This window comes from Hypanus sabinus, chromosome 28 (genome assembly GCF_030144855.1).
Source record: "Hypanus sabinus isolate sHypSab1 chromosome 28, sHypSab1.hap1, whole genome shotgun sequence".
NCBI lineage: Eukaryota > Metazoa > Chordata > Chondrichthyes > Myliobatiformes > Dasyatidae > Hypanus > Hypanus sabinus.
This window is the reverse complement of record NC_082733.1, coordinates 332,590-354,670: the sequence shown is the minus strand read 5'-3', so window position 1 is coordinate 354,670 and position 22,081 is coordinate 332,590. Positions and strand designations below refer to the sequence as shown.

The 22,081-nt window shown below is 45.2% G+C and overlaps 1 protein-coding gene across 4 annotated transcripts in view; it reads right to left on the bottom strand.

Annotated features, from left to right (window-relative positions):
• ccpg1 (cell cycle progression 1) overlaps positions 1-22,081 on the bottom strand; it is a 69,603-nt gene that overhangs the window by 9,790 nt on the left and 37,732 nt on the right. Inside the window, exons 7-9 of one of the 4 annotated variants that reach the window (XM_059952498.1) lie at positions 21,690-21,728; positions 17,015-17,136; positions 10,200-10,325 (exon numbers count right to left, since the gene is read on the bottom strand). In XM_059952498.1, the coding sequence (XP_059808481.1) occupies positions 10,200-10,325; positions 17,015-17,136; positions 21,690-21,728 (287 nt within the window). The remainder of the gene's footprint in view (positions 1-10,199; positions 10,326-17,014; positions 17,137-21,689; positions 21,729-22,081) is intronic. The other 3 variants (XM_059952500.1, XM_059952499.1, XM_059952501.1) reach the window with 3 other exon arrangements.

Below are 22,081 nucleotides of genomic sequence, written 5' to 3'. Positions count from 1 at the left end.
GACAATGTATTGCGGATTTAGTTTGTAACAATGCATTTCCTAAACACTGTGGATCCCAGTTCAGACTCTGCTGGCACCTGTGGGATGGTTGCAAATCAGAAGGTGTGAGGTTTGCATGTAGTTTCAAAGAAAGCATTATCTATACTTTGAAATACGGAATTGTCCTTCGTGTTTAGCAAATAAATATCGAGCCCCACATTGGGCCGGCAGACCTTTCCACCAAAAGCGTCATGGTACGATATGACGACTTGTTTTGTCAAATAAAGAAGCTGCTTTGTATCTACCAGTAATTCTCTCCAGTGATTTCATTCACACAACAACATTTGGTGTCAGGAGTGGGATACCTTTGTGACCCATCGTGTGGCCAGCGATCTTAGCAGTCTGAGTGGGCGAGTATTTTCTAAAATAGCACTCACACTTGGATCTGTTCGGGTCAGTGGTACACGGGAACACGAGGTATCACGAACGCAGAGAGCTGAACTGGTGGTGTGTGCGCGTGCATGTGTGTTTATGTAAGTGAGGAAACACTGTGTGTCAACTTGGTGAGACAGAGTCACCAGTTGCAAGAGGTTGGTTACCGTCGGTTCCAGATGCCAAAGTGTATACTCGTTCAGGGAGCTGCATTTCAGTATACACGTTTTGCCAGTGTGATGCAAAGGAATACAGCAGGCATCATGAGTTCAGGTGTGGAGTACATACTCAGTACAGTTTGTGCTGCTTAACTGATACCCATCTTTTATATCTTGCCTAGTGTGGGGATTAGTGTGGAGATATCTCAGGGAGAGGTTTTACCCAGATATATCTGCCAGGATGGCACCTATTGAGGTCAGGCAACATCAGGTTGAGAACCCCGATGATCTGAGCCAGCCCTTGACAATGATTACGACCATGCATAAGCCCTTCACCCCCAGGGAGAAACAGAGCATTTTGTCAGAGTTGCCCTCACTTAAAAGTCGCCTGTGGGAATTCAGAGTTCTGGTGTAAGCTTGAGGAAATGGTGGAAATTCACCAGATGCACCCTGAAGATATACACCGGGTTGGTAAAAGCAAAGTGCCAAAGGAATATGTGGGACAGGATGGCCCAGGGGTTGCGGGATGGTACCTGCGCAACTACCGGGAATGCCAGCAATGAAAATAGATATCACTTTTTTTTTTAAAAAGGGGAAGTGAGGCAGCGACTGGGAGGAGATGAGAGTAACTGGGGAATGATAATGGTGGTAATTCAAAAAGCAAATGAGACAGCCATGGATTATGCAGAATGTAAATATCAAGCATATGAGTATTCAGGGTTGGATAATCCAGGGAGGGACGACGCAGTCTTCTTGAAAATACTGAAGGAAGGCCTGAGCTCAGCCCACCGGGAAGTTTTAGATTTAGGGATAATGATGGGGTCGACTTACTCTGCGATAGTTTCGCGGGCCAGTGAGATAGACCGAAGAAAGTGCAAGAGAGATCGTAAAGTGGCTATAGTGGATGTAGCTGCTGTGATATCCCAGAGGGTTTGTTTTGCTTGCTGACAGCCAGGGCATGAAGCAAGGAATTGCTGGAATATACATGGGAGGGTAAAGGAGTTGATATGCTGAGAAGTGTGAGGTTCTACATTTTGGCAGGAATAATCCAAATAGAACATACAGAGTAAATGGTAGGGCATTGAGGAATGCAGTGGAACAGAGAGATCTAGGAATAACAGTGCATAGTTCCCTGAAGGTGGAGTCTCATGTAGATAGGGTGGTGAAGAAGGCTTTTGAAACGCTGGCCTTTATAAATCAGAGCATTGAGTACAGAATTTGGGATGTAATGTTAAAATTGTACAAGGCATTGGTAAGGCCAAATTTGGAATATTGTGTACAGTTCTGGTCACCGAATTATAGGAAAGATATCAATAAATTAGAGAGAGTGCAGAGACGATTTACTAGGATGTTACCTGGGTTTCAGCACTTAAGTTACAGAGAATGGTTGAACAAGTTAGGTCTCTATTCATTGGAGCGTAGAAGGTTGAGGGGGGATTTGATTGAGGTATTTAAAATTTTGAGAGGGATAGATAGAGTTGACGTGAATAGGCTGTTTCCATTGAGAGTAGGGGAGATTCAAACGAGAGGACGTGATTTGAGAGTTGGGGGCAAAGTTTAAGGGAAACACGAGGGGGTATTTCTTTACTCAGAGAGTGATAGCTGTGTGGAATGAGCTTCCTGTAGAAGTAGTAGAGGCCAGTTCAGTTGTGTCATTTAAGGTAAAATTAGATAGGTATATGGACAGGAAGGGAGTGGAGGGTTATGGGCTGAGTGCGGGTAGGTGGGACTAGGTGAGATTAAGAGTTCGGCACGGACTAGGAGGGCCAAGATGGTCTGTTTCCGTGCTGTGATTGTTATATGGTTATATGCTACAGGTGCAGCCTATTGGGACATGGTTGGAGGCAATGTCCAAAACAGAGTAAAGAAAAACAGGTGAACATCACAGCAGACACACAATCTCTCACCCCAGCGGTGCCCAGTCTGACCAATCTGACTGTTGATCAAGTAAAGACGGCTCCTAGGTCAGAAATGGTCCAGTACTGGTGAATCATGGATGTACACAACAGCAACATTAGGGGGATGGCAATGCAATATGTTAGTGGACACAGGGACATCGGCATCGACAAGAGACTTGCCCTTGTCAACAACCTGACAGGCCATTTATATTACGGGAGTAGGAGGGAAATCAGCGAAAGCAGAAAGAAGTGAGTCGCAAGTACTCAATATCGGGGGAGTAAAGCTTCCTGTGTATTTCTGGATATGTCCACATATCGCGGGCACTATCCTTGGAATAGACTTCCTAAGGGAAGCAGGAGCTGTTATAGATTCGGGAAAGGGAGAAATAATATGCACAAGTCAGGGGCAGCGAACGTGTACAACCAACAGAATACACAACTTGGCTAGCATAGTCACAGCTGCCCTGATCACCAAAGACTGGAGCCAGAATGGTGTCTATGGGTTACCATATCAGCAGTTCCCAGCAGTGTGGGCTAGACACAAGCAAGATTGTGGTTGAATAACGATAAACCCAGTCAAAATAGAGGGTCTGTATAAACCCCAGAAGCAGTACCCTATAAAAACTGATGCACTGACCGCTGCTCAGGATATAGGAGAGGAACAAAAACACCATAAAGGTGAGAGCGCGAAACAGAAAGGAAATGAGTGGGCAGATGTTGTTGCAAAGAAGGCAGCAGAGGATCAAGAGGCAATTGAAATTGCAAGTGTACAGGAATGAACAAGAGAAGCCAGTTTAGTAAAATTATATGAAGAGGTGGAGGCAGAAGGAAAAATGGATGAGAAAAGGGGCAAAGGAAGGACCAGATGCATGCTGGACACGGGGAGGAGAGAATCCCCATGGCCCCACCATTTATTAGGCAGATACTACTGAAGATGTCTCATGGGGTGATGCATCAGGGAAGGCAGAGCATGATCACAACCCGCCAGCAGGACTGGTGGTGGCCAGGGATGGGCAGGGATGTTGAGAAATTCTGCCGCCATTGTATCATTTGTGCTCAGCATAACCCTGGTATGGGCAAAAAGCTATAGCTGGCAAATCAGCCTCAGCCAAGGTGACCATGGGAAAACATCCAGATAGACTTCACAGGGCCGCTGCCAAAAAGCAGGGGGAAAAGCTATTGTCTAGTAATTATGGATCACTTCACCCAGTGGGTAGAAGCTTTCCCAACAAGGGACGGCACTGCCAGCACTGCTGCATGGATCCTAGTTCAGGAAATCCTCCCAAGGTGGGGAACCCCAGTCCAGGTGGATTCAGTTCAGGGAGCACATTTCATGGGGAAGGTGATGAAGGAAATGTGCTGACTGCTAAGGATTTGATAACGGTTCCACGTACCCTACCACCCCTGAGTTCAGGGATGGTAGAAAGGATGAACTGAACAATTAAGAATGCGTTAGCCAAAGCGATAGCCGAGACAGGAAAGACATGGGTTGATGTATTACCAGGAATCCTGATGAGATCGTGCGTAACCCCGAACCACACATTGGGTCTCAGCCCCTACGAATTATTTATGGGGCAAGCAATGCGACTCCCCTATGGGGTAATTATGGGTTGCGGGGAACCTGGGGCTTATAGGGATAGAATGACACAATATGTGAAAGATCTTTGTAACCAACCTAAAGTGTTGAAGGACCAAGCGAAACAACAGCAGCGAGTCGCTGATCCAAGAGAGCCAGAGGGAAAGGAGATGGTCCTTCCACAGCCCGGCGACCAAGTCATGGTGAGGGTGCTGTCAGAAAGCCCGGGGTTTGCCCCCAGGTGGATAGGACCACAGATGGTACTCTTAACCAATGAACTTGTGTCTGTGTGTAGACTCGGCGAGGCAGCCAGTGGAAACACTGGACTCAGGAAAAAGCATACAACTCACCCTCTTGTTGCTCCCACAGACAGAGTGGGGGATCAAGTGTACCCAGTAACCATGTAATTACAGAGAGCCGAAGAGAGAAACACCAGCCGGCTGTGCCAGACCTGGTCACAGCTGATGAAAACATACCCGGAGGAAATGCAAAGGCAGAAAACGCCAAGAGCGTGGCAGAAGACACAGAGTGTGACAGAAAACCATGAATAGCATGCTGAAGGTTGATGACAATGGTACTCTGTTAAGAAGGCTAGTTGCTGAAGGTAGATGATTAGATTTGTAGCATATAATAGAAAAGATTTGAAAATAGATGGGGAGGGATTTTTAAGTTAAAGCAAGTTCCACAACTTCGATGGCATTTCAGACTGCACACGGCATCTGGAAGCAGTCACCCCCAGTCTGAGGAGCTGGACCCTTTCAGCAGTTGGGCCAGTGATTGACCAGACAGTTCGGAAGGGGGTGCCACCGGGGAGAGGCCACCCCAACCCCATTCCTGTACATCGATGAGAGGGCCTGTGGGTGCTCCTGGAAAGAGTTTCAGCAACCAGAGAATGAAGGGGTGAAGACAAAGGAATGTGATTAAGCTACAATCAGCTTGCAGGGAAACAGCTGAAAGGCACACGAAAGAAGCCGCATTTCTAAAGACTTGTTCAAATTTCTGGAATAGCCTCTCTGCTTCACGTTTGGTAGGTAGCGATTAGGAAATGCCGCATTAGGGTAGATATTGAGGCAGACAAAATTGGGGGGAATTTTGAGGCAGGGTATTTTTGCTGCCCTATTTGAGTCGATCCTCCTACGTTGGCCTTTCCTGGTACAGATTTAATTTGTCCAAGAGTGCCAAGAGGACGAACTGTTAGAGTGATTTTTGGGTTTAGATCATTTACATTTAGCAAATGGGTTTGGCCACCAGTCTTCTGTTCCTTGAAAATGTATTGTGGATTTAGTTTGTAACAGTGCATTTCCTAAAAGCTGTGAATCCCAGATCACAGACGTGGTTGGCACCTGTGGGATGGATGTGAACCAGAAGGTGTAAAGTTTGCATGTAGTTTCAAATACTTTGTAAATATGGAATTGTCCTTTGTGTTTAGCAAATAAATATCGAGCCCCACATTGAGCCGGCAGACCTTTCCACTGAAAATGTGTCGGTATGATATGATGCCTTGTTTTGTCGAATAAAGAAGCTGCTTTGTATCTACCAGTAACTCTCTCCAGTGATTTCATTCACGCAACAACAAGGCCAAGGACTGGCGTCATCGACAAACTGAAAGACAGCACTGGAGCTGTGCTTTACAAGTGTAAAGCGAGTAGAGCGGGGGCTAAGCACACAGCCTTGTGGTGCACCTGTGCTGATGGTGATTGTGGAGATATTGTTGCCAATCCAAACTCACTGGGTCTGCAAGTGAGCAAATCAAGGATCCAATTGCACAAGGAGACCGAGGTCCCAGTCTCAAAGCTTATTAATTAGTTCTGAGGATATGATAGTATCGAATACTCAGCCGTCGTTGATAAAGAAACCCTAATGCACATATTCCCGCCATTCAGAAGGCACAGGGTTGAGCGAAGAGCCAAAGAAATGGCCTCTGTCTTGGACCAGTTATGCCGTAGGTGAATTGGAATGGATCCAAGTCGTTTCTCAGACAGGAGTTGATGTATTCCATCACCAAACTCTCAAAACACTTCATCACAGTAGATGTGTTACTTCATCACAGTAGAAGTGTTACTGGATGATAGTCATTCAGGCAAGCCATCATATTTCCTCCCAGGCACCACTACAGTTGAGGCCTGCTTGGGCACCCCAACTGCCAAAGGCATCTGTGAACAATCTGGGCAATCGGTTGTGAAGTACTTGACCAACTGCCAAAGGCCTCTGTGAACATTCCGGGCAATCAGTTGTGAAGTACTTGGCCAACTGCCAAAGGCCTCTGTGGACACTCTGGGCGATCGGTTGTGAAGTACTTGGCCAACTGAACCCGATGCTTTCTTTGTGTTCACCCTCCTGAAGGATATTCTCGCACTGACACAAAGACTAAAATCACAGGATCATTGGGGGCTGTGGGAATTTGTTATGATTCCTCCAGGTTTTGACGTCAAAGCAAACACATTGAAAACTCAAGAAAATTTGCAGATGCTGGAAATCCAAAGCAACCTAGAGAAATGCTGGAGGAACTCAACAGATCAGGCAGTATCTATGGAAAAGAGTAAACTGATGATGTTTCAGGCTGAGACCCTTCATCAGGTCTGGAAATGAATTTTAGAAGCCACATTAAGACGACTGGGGGAGAGGGGGGAGGGGGAGGAAAAAGAGCACAAGTGAAAGGTGAAACCGGAGAGGGGGAGACAATGAAGTAGAGAGCTAGGAAGTTAAGAAGTTGAAAGAGATAAAAGGTTGGAGAAGAAGACAGAAGACCATTTGGCGGGGGGCTGGGGGAAGTAGCACCAGAGGGAAGTAATAAACAAGTAAGAAGATAAAATGAGAGAGGGAGATAGGAATGGGGAATGGAGAAGGGTGGGGGCAAACACCAGAAGTTAGAGAAATCGATGGTAGTGAGGGAGATGATGTAGGGACAGGTGTGGCAATTCAGGGCCCCAGGTGAAACAGTCCTTCTAGGTGAGGAGACTCTTCATTTACAAGTCTGCTGGGGTATCCAGTGCTCCTGGTGTGGCCTCCTTTATATCAGTGAGACCCAACATAGAGTGAGAGACAGCTTCGCCAAACACCTCACTCCGTCTGCCACAAAAAGCGGGATCTCCCCGTGGCCACCTACTTCAATTCTACTCCCATTCCCATCCTGACATGCCAGTCCATTGCTTCCTCTATTCCCACAATGAGGCCACACACAAGATGGAGGAGCAACACCTTATATTCTATCTGGGTAGCCTCCAACCTGATGGCATGAACATCGATTTCTCTAACTTCTGGTAACTGACCCCACCCTCTTCACCATTCCCCATTCTCATCTCCTTAACTTGTCCATCACCTCCCTCTGGTGCTCCTCTCCTTCCCTTTCTTCCATGGTCTTCTGTCCTCTCCTATCAGACTCACCCTTCTCCAGCCCTTTATCTCTTTCACCAGTCAAGTTCGCAGTTCTTTACTTCACCCCCCCTCTCTGCTTAACCTATCTCCTGACACTTTCTGCCTCTTCCTCCCCACCTCAACCTCATTCTGGCTTCTGCCCTGATGAAGGGTCTCACCCAAAACGTCAACTGTACTCTTTCCCATAGATGCCTCCTGGCCTGCTGAGTTCCTCCAGCACAGAAGGTATTAAGCTCATCCACAAACAAAATCCTGTTGTCACTTATGTTGCTTGATTTCACTTTGCAAGATGCTCTAGATATACACAGAAATCATTAGCAATCTTAACGAATAGGATAGTTATTGCAAAATTATGATTGACACCAGAGAGAAGCATTTCCATATAATCTCATGGAAAGTATCTTGGAAGGTTTCAATGACAGCACTTACTGATCATGTGAAATGGGATAAATTGTTCAAATAAATGTATCTATTTATGTTTATTTATACATTAAGTTGAAGTAGTAAACTGGTAAAGGAATATTAAAATGAAATTTGCTAGTTTCCTTGTTACTGAGATTGAAACCAGTAAGTGGAAATAAATTCTCAATAAAGATTTCTAAATGTATTCACCAGTCATCAAGCATCTGGCATTCCGATTTTAAGAGAGGTGTGGGAGACAGTGCTTTGCCCAACACTAGAGCTTTTCTTTTCGACAAATGTATGCTTTTCTTTGTAAGACAAGGGGTCTTTCATCTTATGGAGCTTTTTGTGCTTTCTGGTGCTTTTGTTTTTTTGAGGGAAAAAACAGACATTTTGTCTGCACTTTTGGCCAAATGTTGATTTTCTTTTGCTTTATCTCTAATTTTTGTTCCTTGTTGTGGTTCCATTCAAGCATAATCAGCTTTATAAATAAACCCTCATCTAGTGTGGGTCTTGTAGAAACTGAGCGCTCATCTAGAATTATAGAACTGTACAGGGCTCTTTCAGCCTGCCTCATCTATACTGACTGAGAGGCCCATTGGCCTGCATTAGGCCTGGATCTCTCTAAGCTTTTCCTATTCAAGAACGTGTCTTTTAAAATGTTGTAATTGCTTCTGCCTCAAGCAGCCAGCATGGTTCCAAACGACCATCACTCCTCTCAGATTGCCTTTAAATGTCCTCCTTTTGCTTAAAACTGTGCACTGTTACCAGAACCCTGCCCTGGAATAATTATTATTTTATAAACTAGAGAGCGTCCTCTCAATGCCCTGCACACCATGGAGAATAAAACCAGACTATCACAGCTCTCCTTATAACTACAGTTCTCCATTCGAAGCAACATCCTGGTAAATCTCTTCTGTGCTCTCTCTACTGCTACCACATCCTTACTGTAGTCCAGTGACCTTAACTTTACACAATACTCCCAATGTTTTGTACAGCTCTAACATCTCTTCTCCTATGAAGGAAAGCATGCCAAATGCCTTCTTTGCTATCCTGTCCACCTGTGTTACCACTTTTCGTGAGCTATAGATAAGAACAACCACTTCTGGGAATTGGTGATGTCCTGTGCTCAAGTTCTTTCGGAAACATATCGATGTTAAGGAAAACAAAAGTGCGGGTAAAAAGTTTTAAGTTTGCAGTACAAAATCCCAATGAGAAAGGAGTTAAGCAAAATAATATGGTTAACATCTTGTTTCACTGAAACGAAACAAGATACCATTGTACAGATTTGCAATGCTATTCAATACAGTTTGAACAATATATGTTTTAACTGGATTAATTATTTTGAAAATGCATTAACTCCAATTATTGAAAAAGTTAACAGATGAATTAAGAATTTCAAAAGAGAGAATAAAACAGAATTCTGGCTAAATTGGAGGAATCAAGGTCTAGGAAAATCAGTCCACTCATTAGAGTATATTCTCTTGTCTATTAATATAAATAAATACACACATTTGCACATTGTCTTTCCAATTACCAAATAATACTACTCAGTCAAAGCTAAGTACTCTTATTTTTGAATCACAACCACCATCTTCCTCTCCACACATCCACACGAGAGGTGATTGATACGTTTGTGGCCCAAGGAAGGAGGAGTCAATTTTAGAAAGCCTAGCACATTTATTTTTCAACATAGTCCCGTTCTACATGTACACACTTAGTTCAGTGGTTGTGGAGCATACGGATCCCTTGTTTGTAAAAGTGGTAAACAGCAGGGGTGATTGGTAAGTTCGCAGCCTAAGGTAGAAAGAGATGAGTTATGAACTTCAAACTTTCTGCATAATCACTCAAAGAGTCAAACTGCACGTGTACGTAATGAGAGCATCAAGGACTTCCAGGTGGTCCACAGCAGGGGTGATTGTTAAGTTCGTGGCCTGAAGGTAGCAGGAGATGAGTTATACAGCTCTCGTTATATGCACGTGCAGTTCAACTCTCGAGTGAAAATGTAGAAAGCTTGAAGTTAATAACATCTCCTTCTACCTTAGGGCACAAACTTATCAATCACCCCATGCTGTGGACCACTTCTGGAGGTCCAAGACGCCGACTTCTACAAAGAAGGGCTCGTGTGCTCCACAACCGCTGGACTAAGTGTGTAAATGTAGGAAAAATAAATGTGCTAGGTTTTCTAAAATTGACTCCTTCTACCTTAAGCCACAAACTTATCAATCACTGTGTGCGTGTGCATGTGTGTGTACACACACACACACACACCCCCCACACTGATCCAGTATTTAACTCATGGTATTTGATAACATTTTACCAATTTTAAAAAAATGAGAGAAAGAACTAGCAATGAAAGTATCCAAAAGCAGCCAGTACCTGAAGCTCTGCTTGTTTTTCTCTCAGTTGTTGATTCTCCTTTCTCATATTATCTAACTGTTCTGTCAGTGAATGTAGCATGTCAGGATCCTCCTTTTCGTCTTCCAAAAACTCCTCAGTTCCAGCCTAATTTGTAACAGGATAGCTGAGTATGAGTACAATACTAACAATGAAGTTCAGTTCCATTCCTACCACAGCATCCTCCCTGCTAGTCCAGTTGTCTGCGCTGACCCCATAATCCTCCAAGCTCCTCCCCTCCAAGTACTTATCAAAATTCCTCTTAAACTGGACCTGGCTTAGCCATTTCCCCAGGACAGCTCATTCCAGATATTCACTGCCCTCTATGTAAAAAAGTACCTCTCTGGTCTCTTAAAATTCTTCCCTCTTTCTTGTATTTTGCCTAAGTTTTGGACTCTCCAACCCTGCACAAAAGACTATGATCAACTGCCTTATCCATACCCCTTATTAAGTTATAAACTTCTGAGGTCACCTCTTACCCTCCTATGCTTCAAGAAATAAAGATCCTGTGTGGCCAACCTCTCGTGATAAATCAGGTCTTCTAGTCCAGACAGCATCCTTGTAAATCTCTTTTGTACCCTCAATGTTGACAATGTTTTTGCTATAACAGGGCAATACAATACTCCAGGTGCTGCCTCACAGTGACTTACTTAGCTGCAACTTAATGTCCCTACTCACGAAGCCAACATTCTAAATGCCTTCCCCCCCCCCCCCCCCCCAACCCTTGTCTACTTCTGAGCCACTTTCAGTGAACTGTGCACTTGTACTCCCTGGTCCCTGTTCCACAACATTCAACAATACCCTGTCATTCACCATATAGGTCATACCCTGGTTTGACTGTCACCTCAGACTTATCCACTCCCTAACTGATCAAAATCTCTTCACAGTTCAGTGTAATCTGCTTCACCATCAAAAGACCCCTAATTTAGTATCATCAGCAAACTTGCCAACTGTGCCATGTATATTCACATCCAAATCATTTACATAACTAGCTAATAGAGGACCAAACACTGACCTCCGGGCATCCCTCCAGTCATAGGCCTCCAGTTGAAAAATCTACTTTCAACCATCATCCTCGGCTTTCTATTATCAAGCCAGTCTAGATCCACCTCCTTAGCTCCCCTGAATCCCACTTGATCAAACCTTCCAGATCAGCCTGCCATGCAGGCCATACTAAAGGCCATTTAGAGAACATCCACCGCCCTAACGTCACCTATACACTTAGCTAAGTCTTTAGAAAAGACCAAAGATTTGTCAGACATGACCTCCCATGTACAAACCATCCTGACTATTCTTGATCAGGCCTCACCTATCCAAATGAGGATAGACTTTGTCCCTCAGAAATCCCTGCAGTAACTTCCCTAATGAAGTCAGGCTCACCAGCCCATAGACCTGGTCTATCCTTGCCTCTCTTCTTGAGAAATGGAACAAAATTAGCTACTCTGCAGTGTCCCCATCCTTTTCCCTGAAATCGCCACTGGAAAACTTGCACCAAGGTAACTTTCTGATTGAAATAGAACAAAAACATTTTATTCTTGTAAGATAGCTGTAGAACTCGGTAAAGTCAACCAAGGTCAACAGTATTTTGATAAACAAGAATGAAAGAGCTGTTGGTGGATGGGCATGAAGTTGGAAAGGGAAATGAATCAGTAAAACAATTTAATTGACAAGGAATGAAAAAAAGTGAAAATGCATAAACTGCCCAAAGGCAAAAACCCTGATAATTTAAAAGCTAAAGTTTTTCCAGGTGGACTGCTTATCAATTACACCTCAATAAATTCAGACATTTTGAAAGTTATAAAGATTCAAAGTACTGTAGCGACGCGCTACACACAGCGCTGAAGTAACGACACACAGTCGGTAAGTCGTTTCAGGACTAGTTTATTCAAACTTCGCGGCGCTGGCATTTAATCCCTACAGCCCGCCCTCTCCGGGCGGAAATGACATCAGAGGTGCATTACCAAAGTCCCTTCCCGCGCGCTGACTATTTGTGAGCCGGTTCGCCTGTGCAGAAAGTGGGTCGCCACATAACCCCCCCTCCCCCACAGAACTGGCGAAACACCCCCCAATGTCCACAGTCTGGATCAGCTTCTGTTTGGGAGGTCTGCCTCTGCGCCGCGGTGCCTGAACCTCGACCGGCTGCACCAAGTCCAATGGGCTGGTTTGAGTCGGTCCACCGTGAAAACCTCCTCTCTCCCCCCAATGTCCAGAACGTACGTGGACCCGTTTTGTTGATCACCTTGAACGGCCCCTTGTATGGCCACTGTAGCGATGCCTGGTGTCCGCCCCTTCATACAAACACAAACTTACAGTTCTGCAGGTCTTTTGGTACATGGGTCGGGGTCCGTCCGTACTGTGAAGTTGGTACGGGAGCCAGGTTGCCAAGCCTTTCGCGTAGCCTGCTGCGGGTTCATCCTCTTGCCCCCTTGGGGCTGGTATGAACTCTCCCGGGAAGGCCAGGGGCGCGCCATACACCAACTCGGCCGACGAGGCGTGCAGATCCTCTTTGGGCGCTGTGCGAATTCCAAGCAGGACCCAGGGAAGCTCGTCCACCCAGTTAGGTCCTCTCAGGCGGGCCATGAGAGCCGACTTCAAGTGATGCTGGAAGCGTTCCACCAGTCCGTTCGACTGTGTGTGGTAGGCAGTTGTGTGGTGCAGCTGCGTTCCCAACAGGCTGACCACAGCCGACCACAGGCTGGAGGTGAACTGGGCGCCTCTGTCGGAGGTAATGTGGGCCGGTACCCCGAAGCGTGCTACCCAGGTTGCGATCAGTGCTCGGGCGCAGGAGTCAGCAGATGTGTCAGTGAGCGGGACCGCCTCTGGCCACCTCATGACCATAGTTAGGAGGTACCGTGCTCCTCGGGACACTGGTAGGGGACCCACAATATCCACATGAATGTGGTCGAACCTCTGGTGGGTGGGTTCGAACTGCTGCGGCGGGGCTTTAGTGTGCCGCTGCACTTTGGCTGTTTGGCACTGCGCGCACGTTCTGGCCCATCCACTGACCTGCTTGCGAAGTCCGTGCCATGCGAACTTGCTGGAGACCAGCCGGATGGTTGTCCTGATAGATGGGTGTGCCAAACCGTGTACTGAGTCGAAAACTCACCGCCTCCAGGCTGCCAGGACGATGGGGCGAGGTTGGCCGGTAGCTACGTCGCACAGGAGGGTCCCATCACCTGGGCCTATGAGAAAGTCCTGCAGCTGCAAACCCGAGACTGCGGTCCTGTAGCTGGGCATCTCGTCGTCTGCCTGCTGCGCCTCCGCCAGTGCTGCATAGTCCACCCCCAGGGACAGGGCCTGGATAGCTGGTCTTGAGAGTGCGTCCACCACGACAGTGTCCTTTCCCAAGACATGCTGGATGTCCTTGAGGTGTAGGACAGATGTCGCTGCTGGCGAGCCGACCAGGGATCAGTGAATGCGAAGGTCAACGGTTTGTAGTCCATGAACGCGGTGAACGCGCCTTTCAAGAAGTACCTGAAATGCCAGATTGCCAGATACAGTGCCAACAGCTCCCGGTCGAAAGCACTGTACTTGAGTTCGATTGGTCGTAGGTGCGTGCTGAAGAACGCCAGGGGTTGCCAGCGCCCCTCAATGAGCTGTTCCAGCACCCCACCGACTGCTGTGTCGGATGTGTCCACCGTGAGGGCGGTCGGAACATCCGTCCTGGGGCGCACCAGCATCGAGGCATCTGCCAAGGCTTCCTTGGCTTCAACGAAAGCGGCCGCGGCCTCGGCCTCCTCGTCCCAAGTAATGTCCTTGCCTTTACCCAACATCGGGGTGTACAAAGGGTGCATGTTACGGGCTGCTGAAGGGAAGGAAACGGTGGTAGAAGTTCACTATACCAATAAACTCCTGCAGGCCTTTGACCATGTTGGGCCGGGCAAAGTGGCGGATCGTGTCTACCTTGGTGGGCAGAGGTGTTGCCCCGTCTTTGGTAATCCTGTGGCCCAGGAAGTCGATGGTTTCAAGACCGAACTGGCATTTGGCCGGGTTGATCGTGAGGCCGAAATCACTCAGGCGGGAGTAGAGCTGGTGGAGGTGGGACAGATGCTCCTGACGACAACTGCTGTCTGTAAGGATGTCCAAATAGATGAACGCAAAGTCCAGGTCGCATCCCACCATGTCCATTAGCCGCTGGAACATCTGTGCAGCATTCTTCAGGCCCGATCGGCATTCGGAGGAACTCGAACAGGCTGAACGGGGTGATGAGTGCTGTTTTGGGGATGTCTTCAGGGTGCACCGGGATTTGATGGTATTCCTGGAAGAGGTCTACTTTGGAAAAGATTCTTGCCCCGTGCAGGTTTGCTGCAAAGTCCTGTATGTGCGGCACGAGGTAGCGGTCTGGAGTGGTAGCCTCGTTCAGTCTGAGGTATTCACCGCATGGTCTCCGACCCCCGGCTGCTTTGGGCAACATGTGCAGGGAGGAGGTCCATGGGCTGTCGGACCTCCGTACAATCCCCAATTCCTCCATCCTCTTGAACACCTCCTTCGCCAGGCGGAGCTTTACAGGGGGGAGCCTTCGTGCGCGGGCGTGGAGGGGTGGTCCCTGGGTCAGGATGTGGTGCTGTACCCCATGTCTGGGCGTGGCTGCCATGAACTGCAGTGCCAGAATCAATGAAAGGTCCACCAGGATTCTGGTGAATTCGTTGTCTGACAGTGTGATGGAGTCCAGGTGTGGGGCCGGCAACTTGGCCTCACCCAGGGAGAACGTCTGGAAAGTCTCGGCATGTACCAGTCTTTTCCCTTGCAAGTCGACCAGCAGGCTGTGAGCTCGCAAGAAGTCCATCCCCAGGAGTGGTTGGGCCACCTCGGCCAGTGTGAAGTCCCACGTGAACCGGCTGCCGCCGAACTGCAGCTGCACTGTGCGGGTGCCATAGGTCCGTATTGTGCTGCTGTTTGCGGCCCTCAGGGTGGGTCCTGGCTTTCTGTTGCGGGTACCCCATCAGGGGCAAGATACTGATCTTCGCTTCAATGTCGAACATGAAGTTGCATCCCAACTGTTTGTCCCAGGCGTACAAGAGGCTGTCTTGGTAGCCAGCCGCCATAGTCATTAGCAGCAGCTGGCCCTGGCCCTGGCCCTGGCCCTGGCCCTTGCAGGGCGGGCGACAACGGCAGGTAGAAACACCACTGTTCACTGGCCTCCCCACTCCTGCCTCTGTGTTGTGTGCGCCCCCCTGCTGGGCCTGATCTGGTCTGCTGTTGGGCGCGTGGCCTGGTAATCTGACCAACGGACGCCACGCTCTCCCTCTTGGCTTTCCACAGCACGTCTGCCCGAGCCGCCACCTTCCGGGGGTCGCTGAAATCTGCATCAGCCAGCAGCAGATGTATGTCCTCAGGCAGTTGCTCTGGGAACGTATGCTTGAACATGAGGCAGGGCTTGTCTCCGTCAGCCAGGGACAGCATCTCGTTCATCAATGCTGATGGCAGTCTGTCTCCCAAACCGTCCAGGTGAAGCAGGCGGGCACCTCGCTCACGCCGTGAGAGACCAAAGGTCCCAATGAGCAGCGCTTTGAATGCTTCATATTTGCCTTCTTCCGGGGGCGACTGTATGAAATCTGCAACCTGGGTGGCTGTCTCCTGGTCAAGGGCGCTCACCACATGGTGGTAACATGTGGAATCAGAGGATATCTGCTGAATCTGGAACTAGGCTTCTGCTTGGCCAAACCACACGCGTGGTCGCAGCGTCCAGAAAGTCGGCAGTTTTAGCCAAACTGCGTGAACAGATGAAGAGTCGGTCATCTTTGGTCCAAATACTGTTTGGACCGTCGGGGTCACCAATGTAGCGATGTGCTACATACAGTGCTGAAATAACGACACGCAGTTGGTAAGTCGTTTCGAGACTAGTTTATTCAAACTTCGCGGCACTGGCATTTAAATCCCTAGCGCCCACCCTCTCTGGGCGGAAATGACGTCAGAGGTGCATTACCAAAGTCTCCCCCCGCTTGCTGGCTATTTGTGTGCCGGTTCGCCTGCGCAGAAAGTGGGTCACCACAGTACATTGAATATGGAAGTGTGTATACAGAATACAACTGAGATACATCCTCCTGTGAGCCACCATGATACAAAGAAACAGCATGGAACCATTCAACAAAAACATCAAACACCCAAGATGCAAAAAAAAAAATGGCAAAAAGTGAGCCAACAACACAGAGTATTCATTTCAGTTCAGTTCAGCGCTGCATTGCTAGTTGACTGCAGACCAGTCAGTCTTTGCCAAATCACCCCAAAGCCTCGTTGATCAACCATTCAAAAACAAGGAAGGGGTAATCACAATCCTGTGAATTTCAAGGACCCCCAAAATGAGTCCACAGCCAAGAGCCTCGCCGATCAATCCCCTGCAACATGGAACCCAAGATTCTTGGACTTCCCTCCAACAGCAGCTAGCCAGAGGGAGAGGAAGACCAGTTGCACCAGATCACTCAATCAGCACAAAAATACACCATCAAGATGTAAATCACAGATTCCAATTGCTAGCAGCCTAGAAGAATCATATTTGAAAATAGTAGTATGTCGTTTCGTGAATTGTGTGCAGGATATCACCACTGGTTGTGCTGTTCACTGGCGCCATCATTACAGAGAAAACCATAATAAGTATTCATTTTATAGTTTCACTGAGACATGGTAGCAGAAGAGTTGCACAACATCAGTACACTAAGTATTTTTAACCTACTGAATATTCCAGTAAAATAGCATGTTTTACCATTTTATTGAGATTTTAACCATACTGAAGATTTCATTTTAGCTAAGATTACACACGAGTCTCATAGCTGTGTTTCATACTGGTATTTACTACTCACCTTATTGTCTGCATTTGCCTCTTGATCCTTTTGACACTGAAAGAGATCATCCTTTACATCATTCAATTCATCTTCATGAAATTTTTTTACCATCTTCTGCTGTTCTTGTATTTGAGTTGTTCCTGCAATTAGCCAAAACAAAACTTACCCATCACACTATCAAAAACAGACCTTTGGAATATTGCCTTTACAATGACTTACTGAATGGTTACTACATAAATATGAAAAATACATCATTCACATGCATCACATGCAAATAATGAAATGATTTCTGAACTGCATCCCAAATATATAAACAAACATTGTTAACATTTCCTTTAAGTAATAGTTGATATCTCATTAGCTAAACTTTACCCAGTCATCACAACTTCATATTTCAATCAAGCATTCATCTTTATTTCCTTCAGCTTCAAATAAATAAATACTTGGAAACTGAAATTTACACATTACCAAATAGTTATTTCCATGAACTGATCACTAGAGATTTTACAGTAACAAAGGAATTTCTTTCCAACTTTGACTTTTTCCAGATCATACAAGCTCTGTAAATAAATCACTATAAATAAAACACACAGGCAGATATTGAACTACAAACACAAAGTTGCACTGCTATAGAGCAGATGAAAAGTTAATTATCTCTCTCCACAGATGTGGCCTAATTTTAAAATTGACATTCCCAACATTTTCTGTTTTGCTATAATTTGCCACATTATTTTGCATACACACAAAATTATATTTGAGACTATTCTCTTATTTTAAAAGTTGGCTACAACACTATATGTACAGTACATGTCTTAACCTGCACAGGTGAAATCCATTCAGCACAAGCTTCCCTATTCTAGCTGAATTGAAATTTTAACCTGAACCGATGACTTTTTCCCATACAAAGATTGTTTTTTTTTTAAACCCTAATCTTTAAATATTTATTGCAGTTGATATTTTAAACAAGATACACTTTACACAATTTCTCCCATGTAAATGATGCGTTCCCTTGAACTAGCAACCTGAATTTAGGTTTCTGCTACCTCGATCCAGGCAGTCACCACTAGACTTATTTTACTCACTTCTATACATGATAATTAGCCAGGAACAAACCTCTCATCCCTGCTGTAAATCTTTGAGCATTAATTCATTGCACTGTTGTTAAATTATACTTATGATTATTAATGAAGCCAGTTATGCCTGTAAACTCTGTTTTATTGGAAGAGGTTCACATTTAAAGATTTCAAAATAAGTCAGTTTCAGAATTTACACTAAGAAGCAATGTTAACATAGCATTGTAAAATGCAATTACTCTTTGTACATCAACCTCCATTTTCCTTTAAATCACTTGACATTTTCAAATAAACTGGCCTGACATGCAGAATTACTGATGAGCAATTGATTTTATAATGTGTACATGTAGTTCTCCAGTTCCATTTAATTACTGATGTAATGTTTCCCTTAGATTTGTCACTCACTTTGGCACGTAGAGGAAGAGAGCTTCAGGGGACATGCACAATGGTTAATACCTAGTGCACACTGAGTAGTGGCAGAGCATTTCTAAAGTGGGGTAGTGATTTCAGTGCATTTTATGGCACCCAGATTAACTTCATTAATTTGACTTTTTCGTTGTTAAAAGCAGGACTCATTTGAAATGCACAATAGCATCCTGAAATTCTAAACTGATCTTTTTTTTTAAAAAAAAGATGGCACATCAACTGCAACAGTGAAATATTAAACCAACAAGCAAATTTAAACAAATAATTCATGAATTCAAATTAAATTCTAGCAACTGAGGATCAGAACACTGAGGATTAGTTATCTTGATTGCCTAATCAATAAAAATAGCTCGGATAAAGCACAAAAGGTAAAGTGCAGGAGTTCAGAGATTGGATTCCAGTGGGAGGGTCAGATTTGGAAGGTACCAAAGAGCTGACAACAATTATAGGAAGGTGGATGGTGTAGTGGCGTCAGCACTGGTCTTTGAGGTGGATAGTCCTGAGTTTGAATCTGGCTGGGTGTCAACCTGTGCATCAGCAGTATCTACACGGACAAAAGGCCTGGAAATCCTGCCACAAAACAAAAATGGACAACTTCACTTATCCGCCATGAGTCGATAACGACTTGATGGCTCTGAACAACAACAAAAAAAGAAACAGAGGAGGAAATGTGAAGTTGTAAATTACACTCAGACCCCACTTAACACAGAGGATGCGCTCCTCGGAGGTGCAGCGCTATGTAAATGAGCACACTACGCGCGGTCATTACAACATTGCGTACGCGGGCACACTACGCGCGGTCATTACAACATTGCATAAATGGACATGTGCCTGAATTTTTTTTTAAAAAAATCATACCCAAGATATATTATTTTCTGTAGACACACAGTAATCCGTGGAGTAACGAACATGCAACAGGCCTAACCTGTACATCAGTGGAGCAGCAACACCTCGCAGCAGCGAAGGGAAGCAGGTGATAGTTACATCCCAGAGGAGGGAGCAGTGGGTCCTCCTCTAACTTTGGCTCTTCTTCAAGTAGGCATTGAGATTTGACACCTTTTCTTCAGTCTCCCCTCATGAAGCAGCTCTCAGTAGCAAAAAATTACGTTGAGAACACCTCTCTTTGCGTTATTGCTTTGTTCCCAGTCAGGGTCATTATCGATGAACTGGTCCATAACTTGTGTGATCATGTTGATGCTAGTGCTGAGGAATTCTGTGATGAAGTTTCTTTCTCTTCTCCATCTGTGTCCTCAGATTCACCCAGGATGCGTTACTCAGCCAATATTCAAAGTTCTTCATTGTTAAGGCTCTCTCCATGAGAATGCAGTAACTCTTCAACATCAACTTGACGTACACCAGCCTCCAAACTCCATACCACTTGCATTTTCACATCCATGCTAATACCTTTTTCTAGACATGCTAATGATTCTTCCTCACTGGAAGTTGCAGGCAGTTTTCCATATTATGGGTGAAAAATATAGAATAAATTGGTGAGGGAGCAAGAACATTTACACATGTGGGGGAGGCAAAGTGTGAACTAATGTGTGACTGGCTTGAGTGGCTCAGAGCGCATGTAAAGTGATCTCATCGGCTGATTTAATGTTTACTGAAATGCCGGCCGCTCAAGAGTCTTAAGTGTTGTTTAGAATGAATATTTTTCATTTTAAAAAGATATCAATAAAGAATTGAATAACCACATTGTAACAAATCAGTACTATGCAGGGTCTGAGTGTACATACATCAAAAACTGGGAATATTGGAGATAGAAGAATTTAGGTCATGTTGGTTTATTTGTTTCTTACTCAATACCTGGTTCCTTAAGGCTGTTATAGCCAGGGGTGGTAATGGGAACAAGCTCCAACATCTATAAGATGTTCCCAGTGGAGTGCGCCTCAAATAACCTCTGACAACCAAGTCCAACTCCTGTCCTTCACATGTGGCTTAGCTACTAAGCCCAGCTGAACCATTCCTACTGACAGAAAAAGGGGCAAAAGCAGGTTACTGGCACCTTAAAACCAGTCGCTTCAGGCAGATGGGGCTCATCAGCCATGACCAGCAGCTCATCTGGAAGGAAAACTCTAACCTCAAACCTCCGCTGCCCTGCTCATACCCACTCGTGGAGAAGGCACCGGGAGTAAACCCCGGGGGAAAAGTCCAGAGCTAGAGTTCCTAAGGCAGTCCTAGAGTTCAATGTTGACTCACAACTCCTGAGACGCTTCTGGAACCAAACTATATCAGTTCTCTGCCATTCCTTTGGATTCATTAGAAGCGTGAAGAGGGAGACCTTGCTATATGGCCAACAGCTTGTTCTCCATATCGTACTGCCCAAACTTGTGTATCTAGACAGCTAGGACACAATATCCATGGTCAACTCTGAACAAAGGGGGCCTCAGACCAGACTTAATACCTACTTTTTTTTTTTAAAAAGTCTGAATTTTTAAAAACAATTTAGTATCCTCTCCTCAGAAATAATTCAACAACACAGCTCAAAGATAATAGAATAATAAAATCAACACACACAAAATGCTGGTGGAACATAGCAGGCCAGGCAGCATCTATAGGAAAAAGTACAGCTGATGTTTCGGGCCGAGAACCTTCGCCAGGACTGACTGAAAGAAATTGACTGTACTTCTTCCTATAGATGCTGCCTGGCCTGCTGTGTTCCACCAGCATTTTGTGTGTGTTGCTTGAATTTCCAGCATCTGCAGATTTCCTCGTGTTTGCGGAATAATAAATCACTATTTTTCTTACCAAATAAATTAAACTACATAAATAAGAGAAAGAAATCTAGTTGAACAGGGAGAGGACTGTTTTATTAGATGTAGGCTTTAATCCTAGACAGAGACCCTCCCACAAATTTCAAATCAGTATTGTGTGTGAGTGTGTGTTTATTTATTTATATAAAAATAAAATGTGAGATTCAATGCAAATTACTGGGGTAGAACCATTACAGAAAATAAATATTGCTACACCAGAGAGAGAGATATTAAGCTTAAAAAAGTTAAGAGCACCAACTTAGTACTATCAACTAATAATCAATCTCCAGATACACGCTATCTTTTTAAAATTCCAAGCATAAACTTAAAATATACATTTTAAAGCATTTTTTTTTTAAAAAGAAGTTTAATGGGGGCTATCAAAAGCAAGGTTGGCCTTCTCATACTCCCTATTATTTCAAATGAGCTTCGTCTCACCCCTCTTCAGAGGCAACTGGCTGCCATCTTGAAAGTCTCCTAAACAGGGATCAAGTATTAAATTTGCGGATTAGTCTCAACCCTATATACACATATTTCAACAGATGATACAATTACAAAAAAAGACTAAATACTTGTCCAAGTTTACAATCAGTCATGCACACAAGTTGAAGTGTAGTGGTGTTGTTTCGTTTACCATTACACCACACATTCTACCCCTTTGTAAAGAAAATGTAAGAGCAGCAAAGAATGCTGTATGGTGTAATATTGAGAAACATAGCCTATTGTTTTAAAATGTTAAGCCAACTGGAATTCCTTTACTGCTGTGTACTTTTGCAACATTTCATTCTTTGGAGGTTTTGATTCTTCTATTCCTACATGCATTCTATTTC